At 48.8% G+C, this 20669-nt stretch overlaps 1 protein-coding gene across 8 annotated transcripts in view; it reads left to right on the top strand.

The window, feature by feature from the left end:
* PRKCE (protein kinase C epsilon) overlaps window positions 1–20669 on the top strand; it is a 515280-nt gene that overhangs the window by 417559 nt on the left and 77052 nt on the right. For all 8 annotated transcript variants that reach the window (XM_032353625.1, XM_032353627.1, XM_032353629.1 and 5 more), the window contains one exon: window positions 15489–15643. In XM_032353625.1, coding sequence (XP_032209516.1) covers window positions 15489–15643 — 155 coding nt within the window. The remainder of the gene's footprint in view (window positions 1–15488; window positions 15644–20669) is intronic.

Here is a 20669-nt window from a genome sequence, read left to right as displayed (position 1 = left end):
TGGAAGTCCCTGGCTTGAGGAATTTATGTTCCTTTGCATGGGATTGAGGGGGTGGGAAAGGGGAGGGGGGCTATTGTTGTTGACAGTGAGTTTAAGCCTTCTACAGATGTTGCTTTTCGTTTCTAGCCAGAGTACAGAGGGGAAAGTGTTGACTTTCTAACTGGCAAGATCAGACTCTGAAGTTATTTGACCCTTGCACGTTTTTAACCCTTCAGAATATTCTGCTCAAGTTGTTCCAGCCTTCAGAGTTAGGATCTAAAGGAGAGGATAATAATTCTCCAGGCTTCTTTTATTTATAAAGGCAGGTAAAGGAGTCGGGGGGTTGATATAATTCTTGGCTTATTCAAACGGAAAAGCCTACTCTTGAGGGAAGAGAAAGAGGGACAACAACTGCCCAAGACCTGCTCCTGGGAAGAACGCTCTGCGTCTAGCATCCAGGGGACGGGAAACGTATCTGTGAATGAACAAAGCAACGCTTCCCTGAATGTCAAGGAAAAACAGTGTTTGGGGTTTGTCATAGTTGCTAGCATACTCTTGAAATAGTTTCTCTCCCAACACGTGAATGCCGGCGCCACTCCTTGCGAAGACTTTTCTCTGATTCCACCAGTAGACCTTCCATCTTACTGTCTGTCCAGTGAAGCGTCACCGTCAGCAAGAGGACACAGCCCTCTGGGGGAATGATGTATTGTTCTTCTCATCTGGAGAGCTGAAGATTATTTGTGTGTGAAGACCTCAGTTCAGAGAAGATCTGTCATAACTAAGTTTGGAGAAATTACTTTTCAGATTTTAGCAGACTCCCTTTTACCTTCCGATTCTAGAATCGAGACACTTCTGACAGGTCTTTGCTTTATCATAATGATCAAGATCTGATGTCACTAAAAGGGCAGAAGCATACTCAAAAAAAGAACATTTAAATATTTTCCAATTGGAAAATTACCCTGAAATACCTTTATTATATTTCTAAACCATACATGATCACAGGTGCTTTGAGTCATGCTGCTGATTCCAGGAAGGTGTTTGCACAAGTTGAGAAAGCAGAAGGGGCCAGTCGCCACATGCTGTAGCTGATGGCATTCTCTCCTTGGAAGCCAAGGGCCCCTTGCCTTATGCACATGGGGCTGCTGGAATGCCGCTCCCGAATTTGCCATAACTGTCTCTTCTGAGACTGTATTGATCCCTTCCCTGGCTCCAACCCTTTTGCAAAGACCCCCCAGCAGCCCTCCAGAAATTGCTGTTTCACACACATTCCGAAGGGCCGCATGCAGAGAGCTCAGCCACCATTTTAACCTTGGCATTCCCCTTGAGTGACTAGAGGAGTAGCAGGCCGGGTCCTAGAGGAAGGACATGGAAGTGGTTACGGGCCTCAGGGATTCATGGGGGGATGAGCTAGCCCTGTACAAGATCAAGCAAGGGGGAGGCATCTATAAACTCCCTTTCCTGTGTTGTGTTGTTTCCCCTTTGTCTCTGCCTGAACACTACCCATTTGAGAACGGGCTTGGCTACAGTAACCCCAAAGAAAATACTGCGGTAGTAAGAGTCACCTACCTTTATATCCATCTTGATCTTCTTCCCTTCCTTTTCCCAAAAAAACTTATGAATGGAAGTAGATAAGCAGAGGTTGAATTGGCTAAGGCTGTCGCTTACCTCTTGATTTTCCAGTATCTGGGGGAAAGGGGCAAAAGACCACCTACTCTAACTAGAAATCCTACACCTGTATTCATTGAACAACTTTCTATTACTCAGTGTATTGTGTTCAGATAAACTATGAAAATAAGTGATTTCTAGGGCTCAGGGCATTGTCTGTGAACTGTTCTGCCTGTGTCTCATAAATTTTCCATTTGGATGATCAGAGCAGGGTGGAAGTTTTTTAGGCTACAGGCAGCTGTTGTCACTGGCTGACCCTGAGTTGTGGGTACATGGGAACTCTGCCCAGGGCTTCACAGCCTGGAGGAGAAGAACTAGCTCTCAGGGTTGGTGGGAGTTCCTGCTGGTTGTTCTTCCTTCGGTGCCTCTGCTGTAACCAAGTTGGCAGAGTTTTATCTTATCCAAACAGAGATACACAGCGAAAGAAAACCAATTTGGGCAATTAGAATTGGTGGTAAATCTGTATTACATGGAATTTGTTCAGAAAAATGACATTATATTGCGTGCTTGGATAGGAATTAGAACTGCTAACACCTTGGTGCCAAGGAGAGGTTCCTCAGAACCTTCTGAGATAAAAAGATTAGGGTAATTTTCATTAGCACAGTTGCTAAATAAATCGGGGCTGTCGAAGTACTTAACAGTTTGTGTTCTTGAGTTACATGTTTTTTGTGCTTTTGAATTGGCCATTAGCCGGCCAAGCAAGGCATTTCTTTTTACAGATAAAATTTCATTGTATTCCTGTTCAGGATGCTACAATATCATATTGGAACAAATGCCAAATGGATGGGGCATACCATATAACAAGGCCTTGTCCATCACGATAATTTGGTTCAAACAGTTAGGTCTCATGGAAAAGAATGGTATTGAAACATGTGGTCTAGAACCCTGAGGACCAGCCTGAGGTGGCCTCTGAGAGGTACCTGCGAGGTGGAGGCAAGAGGGCAGGGAGCTCTGTGCCCTCTTGCGGTCTTGCTCATCTTCGCTGCACATTCAGCGGCTCTGCTGATCGAGGCCTGGCCCACAGGCTACAAGACGAAACACCAAGTACACGTTCAAGGGTAGACGCGTCTTGGAGGTCTTCGAGAACAGAGATGGAGAATGAGCAGTGAGTGTTTTGGAGGCACACTGCCTTGTGTTTTGGTAAATGCACAGAAAATATCTGCCGAAAATGGGTGGGCATTTGTGAAATCAAGGTACTGAATGTAGAGTTAGCTGGGCAGAGCCCGAAGACTCCGAGATGCGGGAGAGCCCATCCTTATGAAGCCGGCACACTTCAAGATAGTCAGTTTTCCTCTGAGGGGGCAAACCAAGAATCTGACGTAGAGTAGAACAACAGTAAAAGTCATATGAATCTGGAAATACACCTCTTTTCCAGGCATTTATTTAGCGTTTCCTGGCATTGGATTGTTTGTAGGTCGGTATTGCAAGAGAATGCACATTTTTTACATAATACTGTGGTTGGAAGCTGTGTTTCCTTACCAGTTCACAGATTATTTCACTAAGTAAGGAATTAGTCAGAAGGCAATTGAAAAGTCTTTTGTTTTCATTGTTCATAAGAGACTCTGGTGGCTTGCCTGCACTTGACATCATTGGTGGGCAGATCTCCCCTGTGGAATTCCTGAAAGAAGGGTCATGAACGTGTGTGAACTTTAGCTGGTCTGTACAGCATGAAGAGAAGTAATCTATTTGGGTGAGCCTCCTCCGTGATCAGCTGTCTAATATAAGCATACCCACTCTTCTAGGTCCAGTGAAGGATTCAGAAAGAGGCCTTGGGAGCCACTCTGCAAACCAAGACCATAAAGCAAGGTTGAATTGGGTTGTCTGGAATCATGGTGCTCACCCACCTAGTAATTCAGATCATCTTAGCTGAGCTGATACTAATGCATTGATTGATAAGTCTAATTAATCTGTCATGATTTACTGATTGACTGTTATAGGCAAGGGATAAGTCCTTCCTTTGTGGACTGAAAAAGTGCAATTGAAGAAGTAGGCTAGAAGAACAAAACTGAGTTAAATAACCCTTTCTGCACTAACAGAATATACCAGTGATAGAAGTTATAACATGCAGGATGTGATTAATCATCCCTTAGGAGGTTTAAAGATTGCCATTAGTTCACCAGACCAAGAGTTCTCGAATTGCTGCCTTCATTGGAAAAGGCGTCGCCAAGGGGAAAGAGAGCGGGAAGTGTCTGGCACATGGAGAGGAGGTGTGGGAAGCAGAGTTGCCTGGACGGTTCAGGAGTGACTGAGAGCAAGGACTGGTTGTGAGATGAAGAGAAAGCAGCTCCAGTAGGAGGCAGCAAGAAAGATTGAAATTTAGATTACCACCAGACGGGGAAGGTCTACCACGAAGTCCTCGGAGCGCAAACCCTAGACTAGCCGGGGGGCCTGCTAGAAACGCAGACTCTCGGGTCCCAACCCGCACCCACAGACTCAGAATTTGGGGGTATGCGTTCCAGGAATCTGTTTTTTAAAAAGGTGTCCCTTTGATTCCTCTGTGGGCTAAAGTTTGAAAAGCACCCCCAATCGAGAGTATGGACTTTTTTTTCAAAAGTCTGTGGAGACCCTCTGAGGGCTCTGGAGTAGGGAAGTGGCATGTTGTCCAGGGAGCCAGCACACCAGGGCCTCGGGGCAGCGGTCTTCCACAGGTATGCCTCCTGAGTGTTCTCACTTATCATTCTCACTCACCTGCCCGTCGCCACATGTGCGATGAAACCGCTCCAGATTGCCAGGCATGGAACCGTGGGAGCCGAAGTCACAGAACTCCTCTTTGAAGTGGTTTCTGAAGGCTGAGGGTAGGTCTCGTCTGGGTAGTGATGTGGTGCGCATCTATGGTATATTTCTATAAGTAGGGGTTTTATTGTAACGTGTGTGCTTTGCAAAAAGTGACTTAAATCCACAGCAATAGCAAATACCTATATGGGGCTTTATAGTTTAAAACACAGTACGATGAACTGATTGGAACTGTGTCCATCACTGAGCCACATGCAGCCACCGAACGAAAGGAGGCCTGTGGTTGAAAAATTAGAACGGATATTTTCCTTAACAGTTTTTTTTTTTTTCCTAGACCAACCACCTGCCGAAAGGATAAGCTATTTTAATTTTCTGTCAGGTGGCTACTTTCGAATCTAGATTCGATAGCTGGGGAAGCCAATGCCTGTGTTTGTCTAAGTTCACACAGCCAGGAAGCAGCTGAGCTACAATTTGAACGTGGGCAGTCTGTGTCCAGAGGCGGAGCTAGGACCGTTATACCATGCAAGTGAGGGTGCGGGCAGAGAAAGCTACCAGAATGTCAAAAATAAAAAATAAAAATAAATTTAAAAAATAACCCACTGACCAAGTACTGACAGAAAGACCTTGACTGTGGTCAAGTCATGCCACATTTCATTCAAGGTTCTCAAGCTCCCGAGTCATTTTTTTGAATCTGTTCAGGTAATGGATTTCTCCGTTTGAAAGAAACCAGCATCCTATCCAAATTAAAATTGTTGGCCCTCAGCCCATGTGAGAGCTGCAACTCATCCTGAAATTCTCCCCTGGCTTGGTCTGTGCTGCCACCTTTCCAGGTCATTAAGAACGAAACGTTTAGGAACAGATTAAAACAGGCTGTTTGTGTTCTGCTTTTTGAGCACCCGTGCCTGTTTCATGCAGACTCCGTGGTGCTGGTTGGAGTCCGTGCCCCTAGGTTTCAGAAACAACACCTGCCGGGATTTAGCGCCTTCTTGCCATAGCACGGGCAGGCTTAAACAGTTCCTTGGAGAGGAACCTGTGCTATTACACCAAATATCGATCAGTCTATCTCACCACACTGCCTGGCATTCTGAGCGAACCTGCACAGAAGTACGGGGATCAAAGAACGTAATCATCAAAAACCCTCCTTTCACGCTCTACCTGCCATCAAATGAAAGTATTAGTGAAGTGGTATGGAAATCCTCCTTAGGCTGCCTGCAGCCACCAGCCGTGCCACTTAGGATTTAAAACAACGCGGTTGAGTGTTCAGAATCCACAGGATTGAGTTGTATGCGCACGTTAGTGTATTATTTCCAAGTTGCCAGTTTCCCCCAGATTAGCACATTTTCGTTTCGGCTTTATTGAAGGAGTCAGGACATGAAAGGGGATTTAGCACCGTGGAGATGTCAACCACGCTTCCTTGCCGTCCTGGAGTGGCCGATTCGGTTCAAGGCAGCCATGCGTGTGAATCCACCAACAGGGCCGTGGGACTCAAAGTCAAAAGCCAAGTGGGATTGATAGAAAGGAAAAGACAGAAGTACAGTGATGTAGCCCCACGTGGGAACTTCAGGCCCTTGATTTAATGTCATAGGGCCCTCACAGTTGCAAAGAACACATCATAGCCCAGTATCAGCGACACAGTAAGTGCTTTCTCGTAGAATGACTGGAACGGTGTGGATGAGCCCAGCTGGTGTTAAGTATGGCAGGGGTACAGCCAGGGGGCAGGAGACATAGCTCTGGTCACTCCAGGAGATGCCTCCTGTGGTGGAAAGCTGTGGTTTGTCATGAGAGCACGCTCTGCCCGTGAGAGTGCCAGGATGAAGGAAGGCTGGAGACCATTGGTTCAGGAATTTACGTTCTAGGATCCTTTTACCTGAGATCTGCTCAGACCTGTACCCCCTAGCCAGGAGGTGTTTTGGGGGGGGGGTTGGACTTTCTTTTGTCACATTTGGTGTGATCAATCTGAATTTCCCGCTAAGCAAGTTATGTATTTTTCCCACAATCCAAGGGAAATAATGACGTCCGTTCTCCACTCAGAGTCAGCTACCTGGCATTTGCTTATCTTTAAAACTGTTACAAGAACTTTACATAATCTTTGGGGAGAAATGAAAGGTAAGAAAAGAGGGACTACAGCGATGTTGATAGCTGGTTGTAAAGTGAACAATTCAGTCAACCGGCCAGTCGTTTTATACACACACGTTTGAAGAAAGTTTCCTTGATTGCTTTTTGCCGAGTGGGCTTGGTCCTTTGCCCACTAATGGGGGTACATTCTAATCCTCCGATTGGTGAGCAGGATTCCTGGCTAAATAGACTTAAGGAAGCGAAGAAACAAAAACACAATAGCAACAGCATTAACAGGCTCAAGGGTTGACCTCACCCAGAACCATAGGCTTTTATTTACAGTGGTAGTAGGTGCGTGAGCCTCCTGGAAATCAGACCTCCAATATGACCTCTGTAGGTACTTCTTTTTGTGCTGGGCACAGGAAATAAGATGGCAGCTCAGTTTCTGGAATCAGAGCAGCAGCTACCTGGGCTGTTTCAGTCCTGTATGGGCTCCGTCTCACATCTGAGCTGCACATGGAGAGACTCCGTTCTTCTTACTGAGCTGCATATGCACCAAGCCTAGACAGGAGGGGGATATACAAGAAGGGAATGTCCTGAGCCCCAGCTGTTGGCGCTTACAACCTATTGGAGACACAGGAGGGCTTATGTGTGGGGAACAGAGTTTGATGCAGTTAACGCACTAGATTGGGAGGACCAGCCTGAGCTCAGGGGAAGAAAACTGGTAAAGAACAAGGTTATGATGTGGGCCTTGGCTGGGTTGGGGAAATGGTATTAGGATAAGAATACTTTTATTCCTATGCTTGAAAACACTTAGAAGGAACATTCCATAGGTCCTTAACATTGGCTTCAAGCAGCTGACTACTGGTGACAGTAGGCTCCAATGAGGAAGCGATGTAATCTGATTTAGATTATCTCTTGGTATCATCAAAGACAGATTTGGCCTGTGTCGCCATCTTGACCAGATTCTGGGTGGGCAATGGGCACCGTGAAGAGCCTGGAACCTCTGTTGGGTGACCAGGCTGCTAAATCAGGCAGATGAGTGAGTGGGGTCAAGGTCCCTGATGCCTGCTGCTCTCCTGGAGCCCAGGTCACCAGCCAGGGACAGAGGATGACAGCCCAATGCCACACCCCAAGAGGGCACTTGATGGAGAAAGCAGCTGCTGGGAGAAACCAGGAGAAAGCCAGGTACTGTGAAGTGACGCTGAGGTACGAACATTGACCCTCTGAGGAGGTGATGGACTGAAAGAGCCTCAGGCTCGCCACATCACTGTCCTTTTCACTGGCCGTGTTCCCCATCAAAACCCTCTTGATTCTGTCATTTTCAAAACGAGAACTAACGATAAGCTGTTACTCCCACTTGGCTTGAGACACTGCCCTTGTTCGGGGCAGGAGGTCAGTCCGGCAGTAACATCATTGACACGTAACCTATTTGGGGGCTGTTACCTGCACACTGTCAGGTCATGTCAAAGAGCTTTCTTTCTCGGAAGAGGCTGAGGACCCTATAAAAGGAAAGTATTCTCTGATGTGCTGAAGACGAACTCTTCCCCTCACCCTAGCTTTCACACAGATGACAGCGTGTGGGGCAGGTTGGCAGAAACTCGAAGTTCTCTGAGCAGAGTGCAGCTCTGATCAGAGGCAGGAAGTGTTTATTTGAGCTGTATTGGGTGAGTCAGTTTGCTACTGCTCTAGGTCCCTTTAAACCTGGGGCATCTTGCGTATGTCAAATAATCATAGTTTTAAGCAACCGGAAACAAATATCAGATATACACAAATGATGTTCAGACCTTCCTAACCAGCAGACACTGTTGCGGGATTTTTACTGTTTTGGCCAGTTCTGATTAGGTTAAGGCTTTCCCACATGAAAATGAGCATCTACCCTCTTTCCCAAAGTAGGGTGGACTCTTCCCTCTGTGGCTTCTAGGAGATCATCATAAAACACAGCCCTGTGAAAATCCACTCTGCATTTTCCCTGTTACCATTGGTGTTGGTAGAATTGGTTATTGCTTTAGGAATTTGGCTGAGATAAATCTGAACTTGGGGAAACAGCACAAAGTCATGGCCCTGGAGTGAGGCCTCTGAACAGTGGGAGGTGAAAAGAGGGAAAGGCCTATGAGAGGAAGGACTGACGGGTGTGAATATGGTTTTTCTAAACAACATTATTTGGCTGATAATTATTTTTGTTACTACATAGGAAAATTATCCCCCTAAACACAGTTACTATCCACACGAGCCTCTCCTTCTCTGTTCACTGAGAGGTAAGTCTCCAGTAAGAGGAAGGGTGTTTACTGGGATGAGGGCTTGCTTTCTTTGGGGGGAAATAAAATGGTTTTGGTTAAGTTTCCCAGAGTGGTTGAATCTTGCCTTTGTTTCTATCAAGGAGGCATCATAGAGAGGAGGGAGGGTTGCCTCTGGTTGGTTCGAAGATAAGGACATGCTGAGGATGGTGGAAATAGGGAAGATATGGAAGAACTTCAGGCTGCCTTCTTCTACTCCATCTTGAAGTCTGCTTCCAGAATAGCTTTGCTTCAGGTCAGCTTTAATCATGCCATTTTACCACGCAGAAGGTTTCTGGGGTTCTTTGCTTCCTATGTGTGTTTTTAGAACCACCTCCTCCCTGACCCCCAACCCCACCACCACCAATCTGTCTTCTTCCTACCTGCATCCAGAATTTATGAGCTGTTTTCCAGATAGCAAGTTTTTTTTCACCTCACTCCCACCCTCCCCATCCCCGCAGGGTCCTTTCCCCTTACCTCTTCCCTGAGGGCTGGTCCTGCAGCTTGCCAGGACTTTCCCTTCTCTCTTGCCCACCTCCTGACCCTAATTCAGATTGGTGTCCACCAAATCTGTATATAGCAATAGCCAATTCCACCAGGACCAGTTCTATTACAGAAAATAAAATACAGAAAGGGTTTTCACATGATGGTTTCCTATCACGGTCTTCAGTAAGTGCTACGGCCTGGATGACAGACAGTTACTCTCTATTGGCGGCCCAGAAAGTAATGACCCAGACTCCCAGGTTTCACAATCTGATTCGATAGAGGAGGGTTTTGCACATAACCTCAGAACAGGTTTGTTTTTTTTTTTTTAAAGATGTTATTATTTATTAGACAGACAGAGATCACAAGTAAGCAGAGAGGCAGGCAGAGAGAGAGAGAGAGGAGGAAGCAGGCTCCCCACTGAGCAGAGAACCCTATGCGGAGCTCGATCCCAGGACCCTGGGATCATGACCGGAGCCGAAAGCAGAGGCTTTCACCCACCGAGCCACCCAGGCGCCCCTAACCTCGGAACGTTTTATGTTGCTTTTTTGTGGCTTCCCATGTTCAATTCCTACTTCTTAGACACCAAAGCCATGGCTCCTGTCATCTTTCATAACCCCCAGGGACCCGCCCCAGGGACCCACCCCAGGGCTGGGCACCAAAGAAAGACCTGTTGAACTGATAGATTAAATGATGTGGACGCGGAGGGGAGCAAGGAGATGTCACAGAGGGTGAAGCGAGGACCCACGATTCCCTTAGATGACGCACTGGAGAAGAGGTTCATCCCGTCCCTGGCACATCAGAGGTGGACCGTTCCAAGTCCAGTCTTTTGTTGGGCACTCATGAGAAATGGACTCAAAAGCGATAGAATCTTTGCACATATAAACAGCTAGCAAATGATAGAGAATGTGCGTCCAAACAAATCCAATTGGCAGGACATGTCGTACTGCCGAGAGGAAGCCTCTGGCTATCCATCACACCTTGAAAGATGAAAGATGAAGGGAACAGTGCTCCCTTCAAAGGCAGGAAAGGTTAGCGCTCTGGGAAAACAGAGCCCAGTGGGAATTTCAAATACATGGTGTGGCCCTTCCGGCTTGTAGGTCATGATTAACTATTCTTACCCTAAATGACCATGACATATAATCCCTTTCCTAATTTCATTATTTTACTTACTAGCTCAAGACCGTAACTTTTTAGACATTCAGGTGAGATTAAGGGAGGAGGAGGTGGAATAAGGCTTTTAAAATCTTTGGTTACCTCAGAAAACATATTTGCTTACTTTACCAGGAAGTTGGGTTTGTGTTTTGTTTTGTTTTCTGCTGATGCCAAGAGGGGATTAGTGAGTAGCTGCTGGTTCTGCCAGCTTTCTTTTGATTTCAGTTTATGTAATTAAGCAGTTCCCAGAATGACTTGAGGTTCTCACTCTGCATCAAAACATGCTTCTCAGATGTGTTAGGTGTGGAGGTCAGAAGGGATCCAAACTCCCTGAATGGAGGGAGGGGGAGTGAAAAACCCATCTGGCTTTAAACTTTGACACACACACACCCCCCTCCCCCAGTTTAAAAAAGGTTGATTCTACTTTGGGGCTGTGCACACCGAGGTATATTGAGTAGAAAGTAGGTTTCAATGGAAGTTCAAAATGAGCTAATGTTAGAATAACTCCAAGTGAGGTTAACAATAGGAATAACACAGGGAAACCAGCCCTGGTTCACTATTGAATTTCCAGCAACTACAGCTTCGTGCCTGGTGCATGTCCAAGAACTCACACATTGGACAGGGGCACACTGGTAACCCACTGTGCGCCAGGCTCAGCTCTGGTTGCTGGAGATCCAGTAAGAAATGAACCCGACAAGAATTCCCCCCCTTCCCCAAGATGCTCACACAGAGCGAATGTTAAACGAGCAGATTTTTATCAAGTGTCTCCTTAGTTAGGGAGTTCCCTGCTAGTGGTAGTGGGGATGGGGGCGGGGGTTGCTGGGAAGAAACCATGTTCCTCAAGGAATGGATCATCTCACTGGGAAGTGAAGACACCCATGGAACAAAAGAACTGTTCAGAGCTGTAACTGAATACAGGGTGCCGATCCAGGCAGAGAGGCCAGAACGGGCGCTCGTCTCCAGATTCCCCAGGCAGGAGGCTCTCTGTAGCAGGCTGACTTGTCTCTGGCTCCTTCAGCAGTTGGAATTTGCGGTGGCAGAAATCAGAGTTCCCTCTGATTCCCTTTCTCCCACGCAGCCCCCTAACCTTTTTTCATTCTTCCATCCACGTGATGATTGTTTTTTAAAGAGGATTATAGCAGCTTTTCTTTTGGGGTCAGGCTAGTTCCCTGACAGACTAATAGAGCAGAACTTCGAACAATCCCTGCCCTCATGAAACAGCTGGGGGAGAAAGACACGAGTCAGTTACACAAATCAGACCTCCTGAATGCTACAGGGGAGAACATAGTATATAATAGGGAGATTTGACTTTGTCAGAGAAGTTGGGGACAGCTTCTTAAAAAAAAAAAAAAGAAAAAGAAAAAATGTGGGCTATACTGGAATCTCCAGGATGAGGAGGGATTAACCAGGGGAAGGGAGCTGGGAAACATTCCAAGCAGAGGGAACAGCACAAGGAAAGGCCTCGTGGCAAGAGGGAAATTTGCTGTCGGGACAGAGGGAGCCAGGGATGGCTGGAAGGGAGGGGACTCAGAAGAAGGTAAGTGGGGTGGATCATAAGAGGCCATCAGCCATATTTAGGAGTTTTCTCTTTATTCCAAGAGTAATAGGAAACCCTTGAAAGAATAATCAGTAGAAAGAGAGAAGGGAGGGGGATAGGTTACACTCAGATTTTCATTTCAGCAGGGTAACTGCCTGTGATTTGATCGTCATTTGCTGGGGGTGGGCAGTGTGAGGGGCATTAGGAAGAAAGCACTTGACAGGAGTCTAGACAGGAGGTGAGAACCGCTTGGACCAGAATGGTGGCTATGAGCTGTGTGGGCAGAGACAGAAAGAGGTAGACAAACGCAGTAGGTGCAAAATGGTACAAAAGCATGGAAGGGAGAAGCAGCAGGGCTTGGCGGCGCAGGTGAGGGATGAGGGAGAGAAAGGTGCTCGCAGTCACTGTCCGGTCTCTGACTCGTACGCAGGCACCCTGGACAAGGACCCGTTTGCTGCAGGCGTGGGGGGGAAGAATTACCGTGTCCGTTTCAAACCTGTTGGGTTGAGTGCTTTTGCACCATCTAGAGGGAAATGTCCGAAACGCGGTTGGATAAAGGAGTGTGCGGCTTGGAGGGGAAGTCTGGTGTGGAGGTTAACGTTCGTGGGTCACATGTGCCCAGCGAGGTGCGTTAGGCTCTGTGAGGTGGAGGAGACCGCTCAGTGAGGATATGATGGGGAAGGAGGAGGGTCCCAGAGGCCGGCCCCAGGGACTCTGGTGCCTGATGGATGGGGAGAGAACCCTGCACCAGCAGACGCGAGACCACCTGCCCAAGGCATGGGTAGGAAACCAGCCCAAAAGCCAAGGGAGCCAAGTGATATTTGGAAGAGGAAGGGCTCATGGGAAAATAGTGCTAAAAGGACAGGAAGTGAAGACTTGGTGATGGTAGTTCTCCTGCCATCGGTGATGACAGGATGAGACCACCTTCAGGGAGCACCCGTTGTGAGCCAGGCACTTTAACATTTGAGCTCATGCCAGTAAGACATCTGTAAGGCAGGTCCTCTATCAAACCGAACACAGGGAGCAGGTCATGTGCCTGAGCTCACATAGCCGGCAAGTGACAGATTTCGGTGGGAGCTCTTGTCACTCCACAGACCCTGTTCTTCTTAAATGCTGTGTGTCTAGGGTCAGTGGAATCAAAAGCAGCCAGCGAGCAGAGAGGGGTGTGGAGAAGACAGGTTTCCTCCTTCCAAAAGCTTTGGATTCTTCCACAAGCTGCGAAGGAAATGCAGCATCGTTGCTTCGAACCGCAAGCAACGGGTGGCTGCCCACGGGAGGGCGTCCCAGTGCTTGTTCTTGGTGCTGTGGTTCAGGAGCTCAGGGCAGTGCTTTATGCAGGAGGCAGCCGCACCTGCCCTGGGGAAGTCTTGCCCCTAGCGCCCTGGGACCCCCCCCCCCCCGTTCTCAGCGAGGGGTCTGACGTCACCTGGGATCGTGTGGGAGAGGCTGCTTCTCAGACTCACCACCCTAGGTTTTCCGAATCGAAAACTCACCGGTGAGGCACAGGATCCATGTGCTCACCAGTCTTCGTGTGATTCCAGGGCACAAGCTTGAGAACCTGTGTGCTGAGGGGATCCTTGCAAACAGAAGAAGGAAAATCTGAGTGACTTAGAGTCCATGTATCTCTCAAACACCAAATACCTCAGCAGAACGAGATGGAAGAGTGGTGCTGAACCCGGGCTGCACACAGCAGGCCCACGGGGAGCTTTGCACACCCCCGAGGCCTGAGGCCCACCCTCAGGAATTCTGGTCTCGTGGGGCTGGGGTCGGCCTGAGCATTCGGGTGTTGTGATGAGGATTTGCGTGGGGAATGGGTGAGGGAGGGAATGGTGGGCAAGGCAGCCTGTGTACTTTTAGGTCCAGAATCATACTCTGGGGAGAAAATGGGGCAGGCCTTGAAAGGGAAGGAAGACAAATGGAAGAAAGCCTAGACGGTAGGCCCTTTGTGAGTACTGGTATAGCCTGAATGAATCTGGAGACGCCTGGGGCAGAAGGTAGTCTGAATTCATAACAATTCTTAACAGTGGACTTACTTCCAAAGCGATGTCAACAATGAATTAAATATGCTGTCACAGCTGCTTCATGACTGAAGCAGGCTCATGATCACCTCCTCCGGCCCGCTTCACTGGACTCCGTCTGTGTGTTGAGAATGTGCTCGCTCTCTGGCCTCCCCAGCATCACTGTTTTCCCTTTGCTCCATGAACCTTCCTCCCCTGCTGGCCCCCTCAACCCCCGCCCTTGGCATTCTCACCCTGTCCCCAAATCCTGGGATTTGTTCCTGCCCCTGCTCCCCCGCCTCCTTGTTGTCTCAGACCCCAGCTCTGTCCAGAATCCTCCGTGGACCCCAGTTTAGAGAGCCCCCCCCCCACTTTCTCTTGACCTTTCATCTTTGAGACACTCTGCTCCTGTTTTGTTTTCTTCATTCTGCCCATTTCCCCATCTCCAGTCCTGGCTCCTAAGTTTCGCAGGGACAGTGCTGGCTTGACGTTCTTTCCCTCCCGTCTAGCACAGCGCCCCACACCTTACAGGCTTAGGAAACCGTAGTCAAGAAACCGCAAAAGGGAACTTCCATCCGTCTGCTTCACACACTGGCATGGAGTGCAGATACAGAAGGCCCCTCCTCGATGACGTAGGAGTGTGGTTGGGTCATTTGGAGGCCGCCTTGAGGAAAGAAGCCATAGGAAATGTGGCAAGATGGGAATCCCAGTAGGAACATCCTCCAGAGTGAAGAGTGGCCTGCAGAAGGGGCACTCGCAGCCTCAAAAGCCCGTGGGATCGTGAAGTTGTTTCCCAGGGCTGTCTTCACACATTAACGCCAACTGGGGGCTTCAAACAATCTGAATCTATTCTCTCATGGTTCGAGAGACCAGAAGTCTGGAACCAGTGTCACTGGGCTGAAATCAAGGGCCTGCTCTCTCTGCAGGCCCTCAGGGGACAGTCCCTCCTTGCCTCTTCCAGCTTCCAGTAGCCACCATGTTCATTGGCTTGTGGCCACAAAACAGTCGCTGCCTCTGTGGCCACGTTGTCTTCTTCCTGCTTCTCAAATCTCCCCCCTGCCTTTCTCTTATAAGGACACCTGTGATTGCACTGAGGACCCACCTGGTGATCCAGAATAACTTCTCTTCTCAGGATCCCTGTTGTAATCACACCTGCAAAGTCCTTTTTTGCTGTCTCAGGTTAACACTCGCACGTGAAGGGATTAAGACACGGATGTCCTGTGGAGAGCCATTATCCAACCTACCACACATATAAAGGTAACTGGAGCCTCCAGAGGGACAGAGACTTGTCCAAGGACACACTTCAGGGTTGTCACAGAAATCAAAGACCCAGGTCTCCTTTCTGTCCGTTCAGGGCTTCCTCCGCTAAACTAAGCTGATGTTCTTGAAAGTAAAACAGAGAAAGAGATTTAAAATCACGCCTCCTACCCTAATCCGTGTGCTTTCTGGATTATCTGTCTTCTGACTTCTGTCTGGCTTGCGTGCTATCAGGATTCAGCCATCGCTGCACCTTCTTCCCCCTTGAGTTTGGGCTCAGGAGACGCTCTCTGGCCTGTGTGGGCAGCAGCAGTGGAATTACCTAACTGGCATTTTCTGCTCTCCTCTCAGGACCGCCTCTTCTTCGTCATGGAGTATGTAAATGGTGGCGACCTCATGTTCCAGATTCAGCGCTCCCGAAAATTCGATGAGCCTCGTTCCCGGTTCTATGCTGCAGAGGTCACGTCAGCTCTCATGTTCCTCCACCAACATGGAGTCATCTACAGGTAGCTCTTCCCTTCTCCTGCCTCCCCAGACAGCGAAAAAAATAAGAATTCTCCAGACACTGGAACTGACTTTGGCCCCTGCCCAACCGGTCTCTTAGCAACCCGCTTTAGATTAGTTGTTTGTTCTAATTTGCTTGCAGAGGACTTTTGGGGGGCTGTTTATCACTGTGAATGTTAATATTTGAATAGCCTCAGGAGATCTGACCCACTGTTTGTGCCAGTTTGGATCGAAAGCCCAAGCACAACATTTTAAAGGCTTGGTGCCGAGTGACCTTGGAATAACCTTCATTTCTCTCTCTCCCCACCCTCTTCCTTCAACCTGAGGGCATTCTCTTTACTTTTTCCTTCTGTGCCATGAACTTCCTCCCCTTCCCAACCTCTTGCCACTTCCTGAGTTTGTTTGGCTTAGTTGTCTCCAGCAGATAGAATCAGAGGAGTTGCTCAGGGGTATCTGGGTTTCTGATTCGAGGAGGAGGAGCTGGGGGTAGGGGGAAGGGAGCTAGACAATATCCAACAGGAAGTTCCTGCACATCAACCAGTCCCTCACTGCCGCCCTGTCCCCCTTCCAAGAAAACACAGCACATACACACACACACACACACACACACACACTCACACGCTTATTTTCCAGTAAGGGAGTGGGGCTATTTACGCAGGCTCTTCTATGAGGTCAGGAATTCTGGGAGGAGTAAATATTTATAGTTAGCAACAAGGACGCTAAAGTTCCTTAAGGTTTTCTCAATGACTGTCAATTTCTTGACTTGGTTTTTGCTCCCTTCCCCCGCCCCCAACCTTTTTTCAATTGGGTAGAATAGCTGGCTGGTTTCAACCCAGAACTTAGTCACTAGAACCTTCCTGACCCTCTCCTGGGAGCAGTGCTCTGACTAAAGGCTCGTTGAGGGGCTCTGACCAACGCTCACCCGAGGCTTCCTTTTTACTGATGACTCTTAGTTTCCTCCAATGTGTGTCTTCTCTGCTCAGAAGTAATCAGTGCCTCCCTGTGGCCTGCATAATAAAATCCAGACCTTTCAGCCAGCCTGGCATGGCTACCCACATCCTGCATCCCTCTGTTGGCTTCCTGTTGCTGCGTAACAAAAGACCACAGATTTACAGGCTTCAGGCAGCACCCATTTATTAGCCCCCGTTTCTGTGGTCCCCGAGTTCAGGCACTGTGGGCACTGGCCCTCGGCTTGGGGTCTCGCTGCTGTGATCACAGTGTCAGTCAGGCTGCATGCTTGTGTGAAGTTTGGGGTCCTCTTCCACACTCACGTGCCAGTAGGAAGCACTCAGCTCTTTGCAGCACGTGGCTCACTTCTTTAAGGCCAGCCAGAGTGAACAGCCTTTCGGGCTTGGAGTCTCTGACTCCAGGGAAGGCTTGGATCCCTTTTCAACAGGATCAGCTGATTCAATTACGCCAACCTGAGATGGTTTCTTTCCCTTTTGTTTAGCTCAAATGATTAGGGACCTTCATTATATCCTCACAATTCCTTTGCCTGTAATGTCAAGTTATCTCCATAGATATCGCCTTTTCCACGTTGTTCTGGTTAGAGGAAGTCCCAGCTTCCCGCCTCCTCAGGGAGGGATTATGGGATTACACAGGAATGCGACTCACTGGGGCTCCGCTTAGGTTGTGTCTGCTACATCCAGGTGCACCCTTCTCTCCCTACTCCCCACAGCACCTTGTTTTGAATCTGCCAAGGTTCTCATTCTCAGCTTTTCTCAGACCCACCTGCCAGTTCCCACCTTGCCTGTGCTTATGCCCTCCTAGCCGTCCTCTGGATGGCCCAGAGGCCTCATGCATTACTGCCTGCCTGCACAAAGCTTGGTCCCGCCAGCCAGAGCAAGTTTCTCCACCACCCACGCTTCCATGCGAAGAAATTTGGGAATGAATGGGATTTGAGACTGCCGTTGCTACGCTTACCACTGTCCTCATTGTGTTAGCGTTAGGCATTGCTGTGGGTCCTTCACGGAGTTGCAGACTCCCTTAAGGACCACATTTTTGGTTAAACCCCTCAGTCATCTTATTTTACGCGCTCTTCTTGTTTTCCACATGGTACATATTCAACAAGTGACTCTTGATTCCAGTTAGCTTAAATCCCTAATCTCTGCCCCAAAGCAGCTCATAAGCCCATTCAAGATACAGGAGTTGTGTGTGGGAAGAGCTCACTGCAAGGCCGTGCACCATCCGGTGCCCATGACAGGAAGAAGGACCTCCATCCTTTGCAACATCATCGTCTTTCCGTCCCTATTACAGTGGGTGCAGTCATCCAGTTTCCTGGCAGGGAGTCTGAGCTTCCCTGAAGTAGCTTGTCCAAGGCCACCTCCATCAGTGGCAGACCGAGGAAGACTAAGTGACTGATCAGCAAGCTCACGCTGTACACCATGACACCTGTCACCCTGTCTTTCCAAGTCCAAGTCCAAACTCTGAGGTGTCATCCCAGAGACTCCAAAACTCACCTCTCCCTTACAGGTCTGCCTGTCCCCTTTCTGCTTCCCTCTCATCACACCTGTCGACACCAAGTTCTCTTGGCTTCTAGGAGCCACACTTCCCCTCCCCTCCTCCTCTCAACACTCCTTCCCACCACCCTGTACATTACTCCTCAGTCTCTGTGTCCCCTGGCCTGGCTGCTGCTCCCCTCCAACCTCTATTCTCTCAATGCTGCTTTTCCCCAGGGCCTTCATCCCTCCTTCCCCCTACCCTAAATACACTGCCTGAGCAATTCCAACACATGCATGCTCCTATGTGCCAGTGACCCTGCGTTACTACATCCAGCCCCCAGTTATCCCCAGAACCCAAACAAGCTCTCTCCCCCCAAACTCTCTCTCAGGAAGGACTCTCAGGGGCCTGCTGCCTCCTTCCCAGATGAGCTTACAGTCGTTCACAGACTCGAGTCTCTTACTGCCTCTCAGTTCCCTGCCCTCTTCTCCATCCTTCCCCCTGCACAACAGCCCGGCGTTCTTTCAAATCACACAATGGTCACACACGTCCCTTTTTAGCCTCCTTCCGACTCCTTTGTGCCCCGGACCTGCCATGCACAGCTGTGTGGTCTGCACACAGCGCAGGAGCAGAGGGCAGCAGACCGTGAGCAGCGGATGGCGTCTCAGCCAGCTCTGCTGCTGTGGCTGACTTCAGCCAGGGAAAGGGGTGCTTTTCCTACCCAGAGGAGGTGGCTTATTGTGTCTCTCACAAAGACACAGTCTGTGACAGTGGGGCCCTGGTGGCCCCCAGTGATTGTGTGACCCTTATCACTGTCCCCGCCAGCCATGTATCCCACCCTCTAGGTGCTCCAGATTATTTGCCATTCCGTCCCTGATGCCATTCTTTTTCATTTCTCAGAGCCTTTGTACCCCTATCCCTAGAAATCCCTTGCTCCCAATCTGGGTCTTGATCAATGAGTCGTTTCCAGTTCACGCCCCTGTTCTGACTGCCTCAGAGTCCCTGGTTTAAAGGGTATGGAGATTCCATAATACTGGAGGAGGGGAAATCGATAAGGATATTGGTGAGAAAAAAAACAGCCCTGAGTTTCTGATTGCTGAGGCTGCGTGATGTGCACATGTGGTGAAGGGGGGTCACTGTCCTATCTACTGTTGTGTGTGTTTGAAGGTTACCATAATTATATCTTTTTTTGTAAAAAAAAAAAAAAAAAATGTTACCCAGGGTAACATTCTAGAGTTTTTGATTCGATAGGTCTGGAGTGGGATACAGGAATCTATATATTTTTTAAAAGTGTTCCTCAGGGGACTTTGGGGCCAGAGATGAAGAAAAATTCTATTCTGCCTTTGGGGACTGTGTCAAGCCCTGCCTGCTCATGTGAGGCTCTCCCTGACCACCCAGCTTGTCCTGGGGATCATGCCTTCCCTCTGGAACAGCCATTAGCAGGTTCTCTTTGCAAAACTTATGTTTTTACTTAAGATCCCTGTTCTGTGATTGAGAACTCCACATCAGAGTGCTTACCTAGGGGGCCTAGAACAACAGCCTGCTTATAGTAGGTGTTCACTAAATACTTGTTCTTCTAGTCTCTGATGCTCCAGAGCCTTCCAGCCCAGTGGAACCATGCCATTCTGTCCCCGATGCCATTCTTTTTCATTTCTCGGAGCCTTTGTACCCCGTCCCTAGAAATCCCGAGCAAGTGGTTGCTCCCTCCCATTGGTGTGTACTTCTTAAAAGTCTGTATTGGAAACATTCCTAACCCCTTGACCCTAAAAGGCCCCCAGATCCTTCATAGCTCTCATTTGATGGGTTAATGAGGATGCTGGGATCTCTGTTTCCCATGTTGCTCTATGTTAGGCTGCCACAGAAGAGGGTAGAAGGCAATATGTCTGCAGCTGGTTGGTGGCGGGGAGCTGTGAGTGTGTCTCCACCTCTTTGCCCCCGGCTGTTCTGAAGCCCCAGCATGTTTTGTGCAATGCAGGGGTTTATTTGGGAGACTGGCAAGGCCAGGTTTTGAAGGAGGAAGCTGATTGCTGGAGTGGAGATGGAATTTTCGGCCTTCCTGCTGGAATTTATACACACACTAATTAACAGCTAATTGGCCAGTGTTCAAGAATGGAGGAAAGCGTCATTTCTGTGGCTGGTTGCTCAAACTTTAAGGAGAGCCCACACTGACAGGCATGGCCCTCTTTCTTCTGGTCCTCATCTGAGTCAGGTTCCAGCACCAAGCGGGTGTACTGTCGCAGGGTACCGTCTCTCTGTCTCCTACCCCGTGTTCCTGGAATCCTCTCTGTGCTATGGCAGAAGCTGGCACTGTGTCCAGCCATGCCTTAAATTAAAAAACAAACAAACAAACAAACAAAAAAAAACTTTTCCCTCCTTTACCATCCCACCCCGCCCCCACACACAATGAGGTGTAGAGGTATTGAGGGGTAGGCCTTCCTTAAGAGTGGGTTCAGAGAACTCTCTCTTTATCTCCATCAGGGTCGCTGCCTGCCCATTTTCATCTGAGCTGCTCAGTCGGAGCAGCTGACTCTCTGAGAGCGCCCCTCTGTCTGTGCAACATGAGAGAGATGGTGTGATCCGCCTCAGACA

The sequence above is a fragment of the Mustela erminea genome, chromosome 7 (assembly GCF_009829155.1).
Source record: "Mustela erminea isolate mMusErm1 chromosome 7, mMusErm1.Pri, whole genome shotgun sequence".
NCBI classification, from domain to species: Eukaryota; Metazoa; Chordata; class Mammalia; order Carnivora; family Mustelidae; genus Mustela; species Mustela erminea.
The sequence above is the reverse complement of the archived record's forward strand: the minus strand, read 5'-3'. Positions and strand labels throughout refer to the sequence as shown.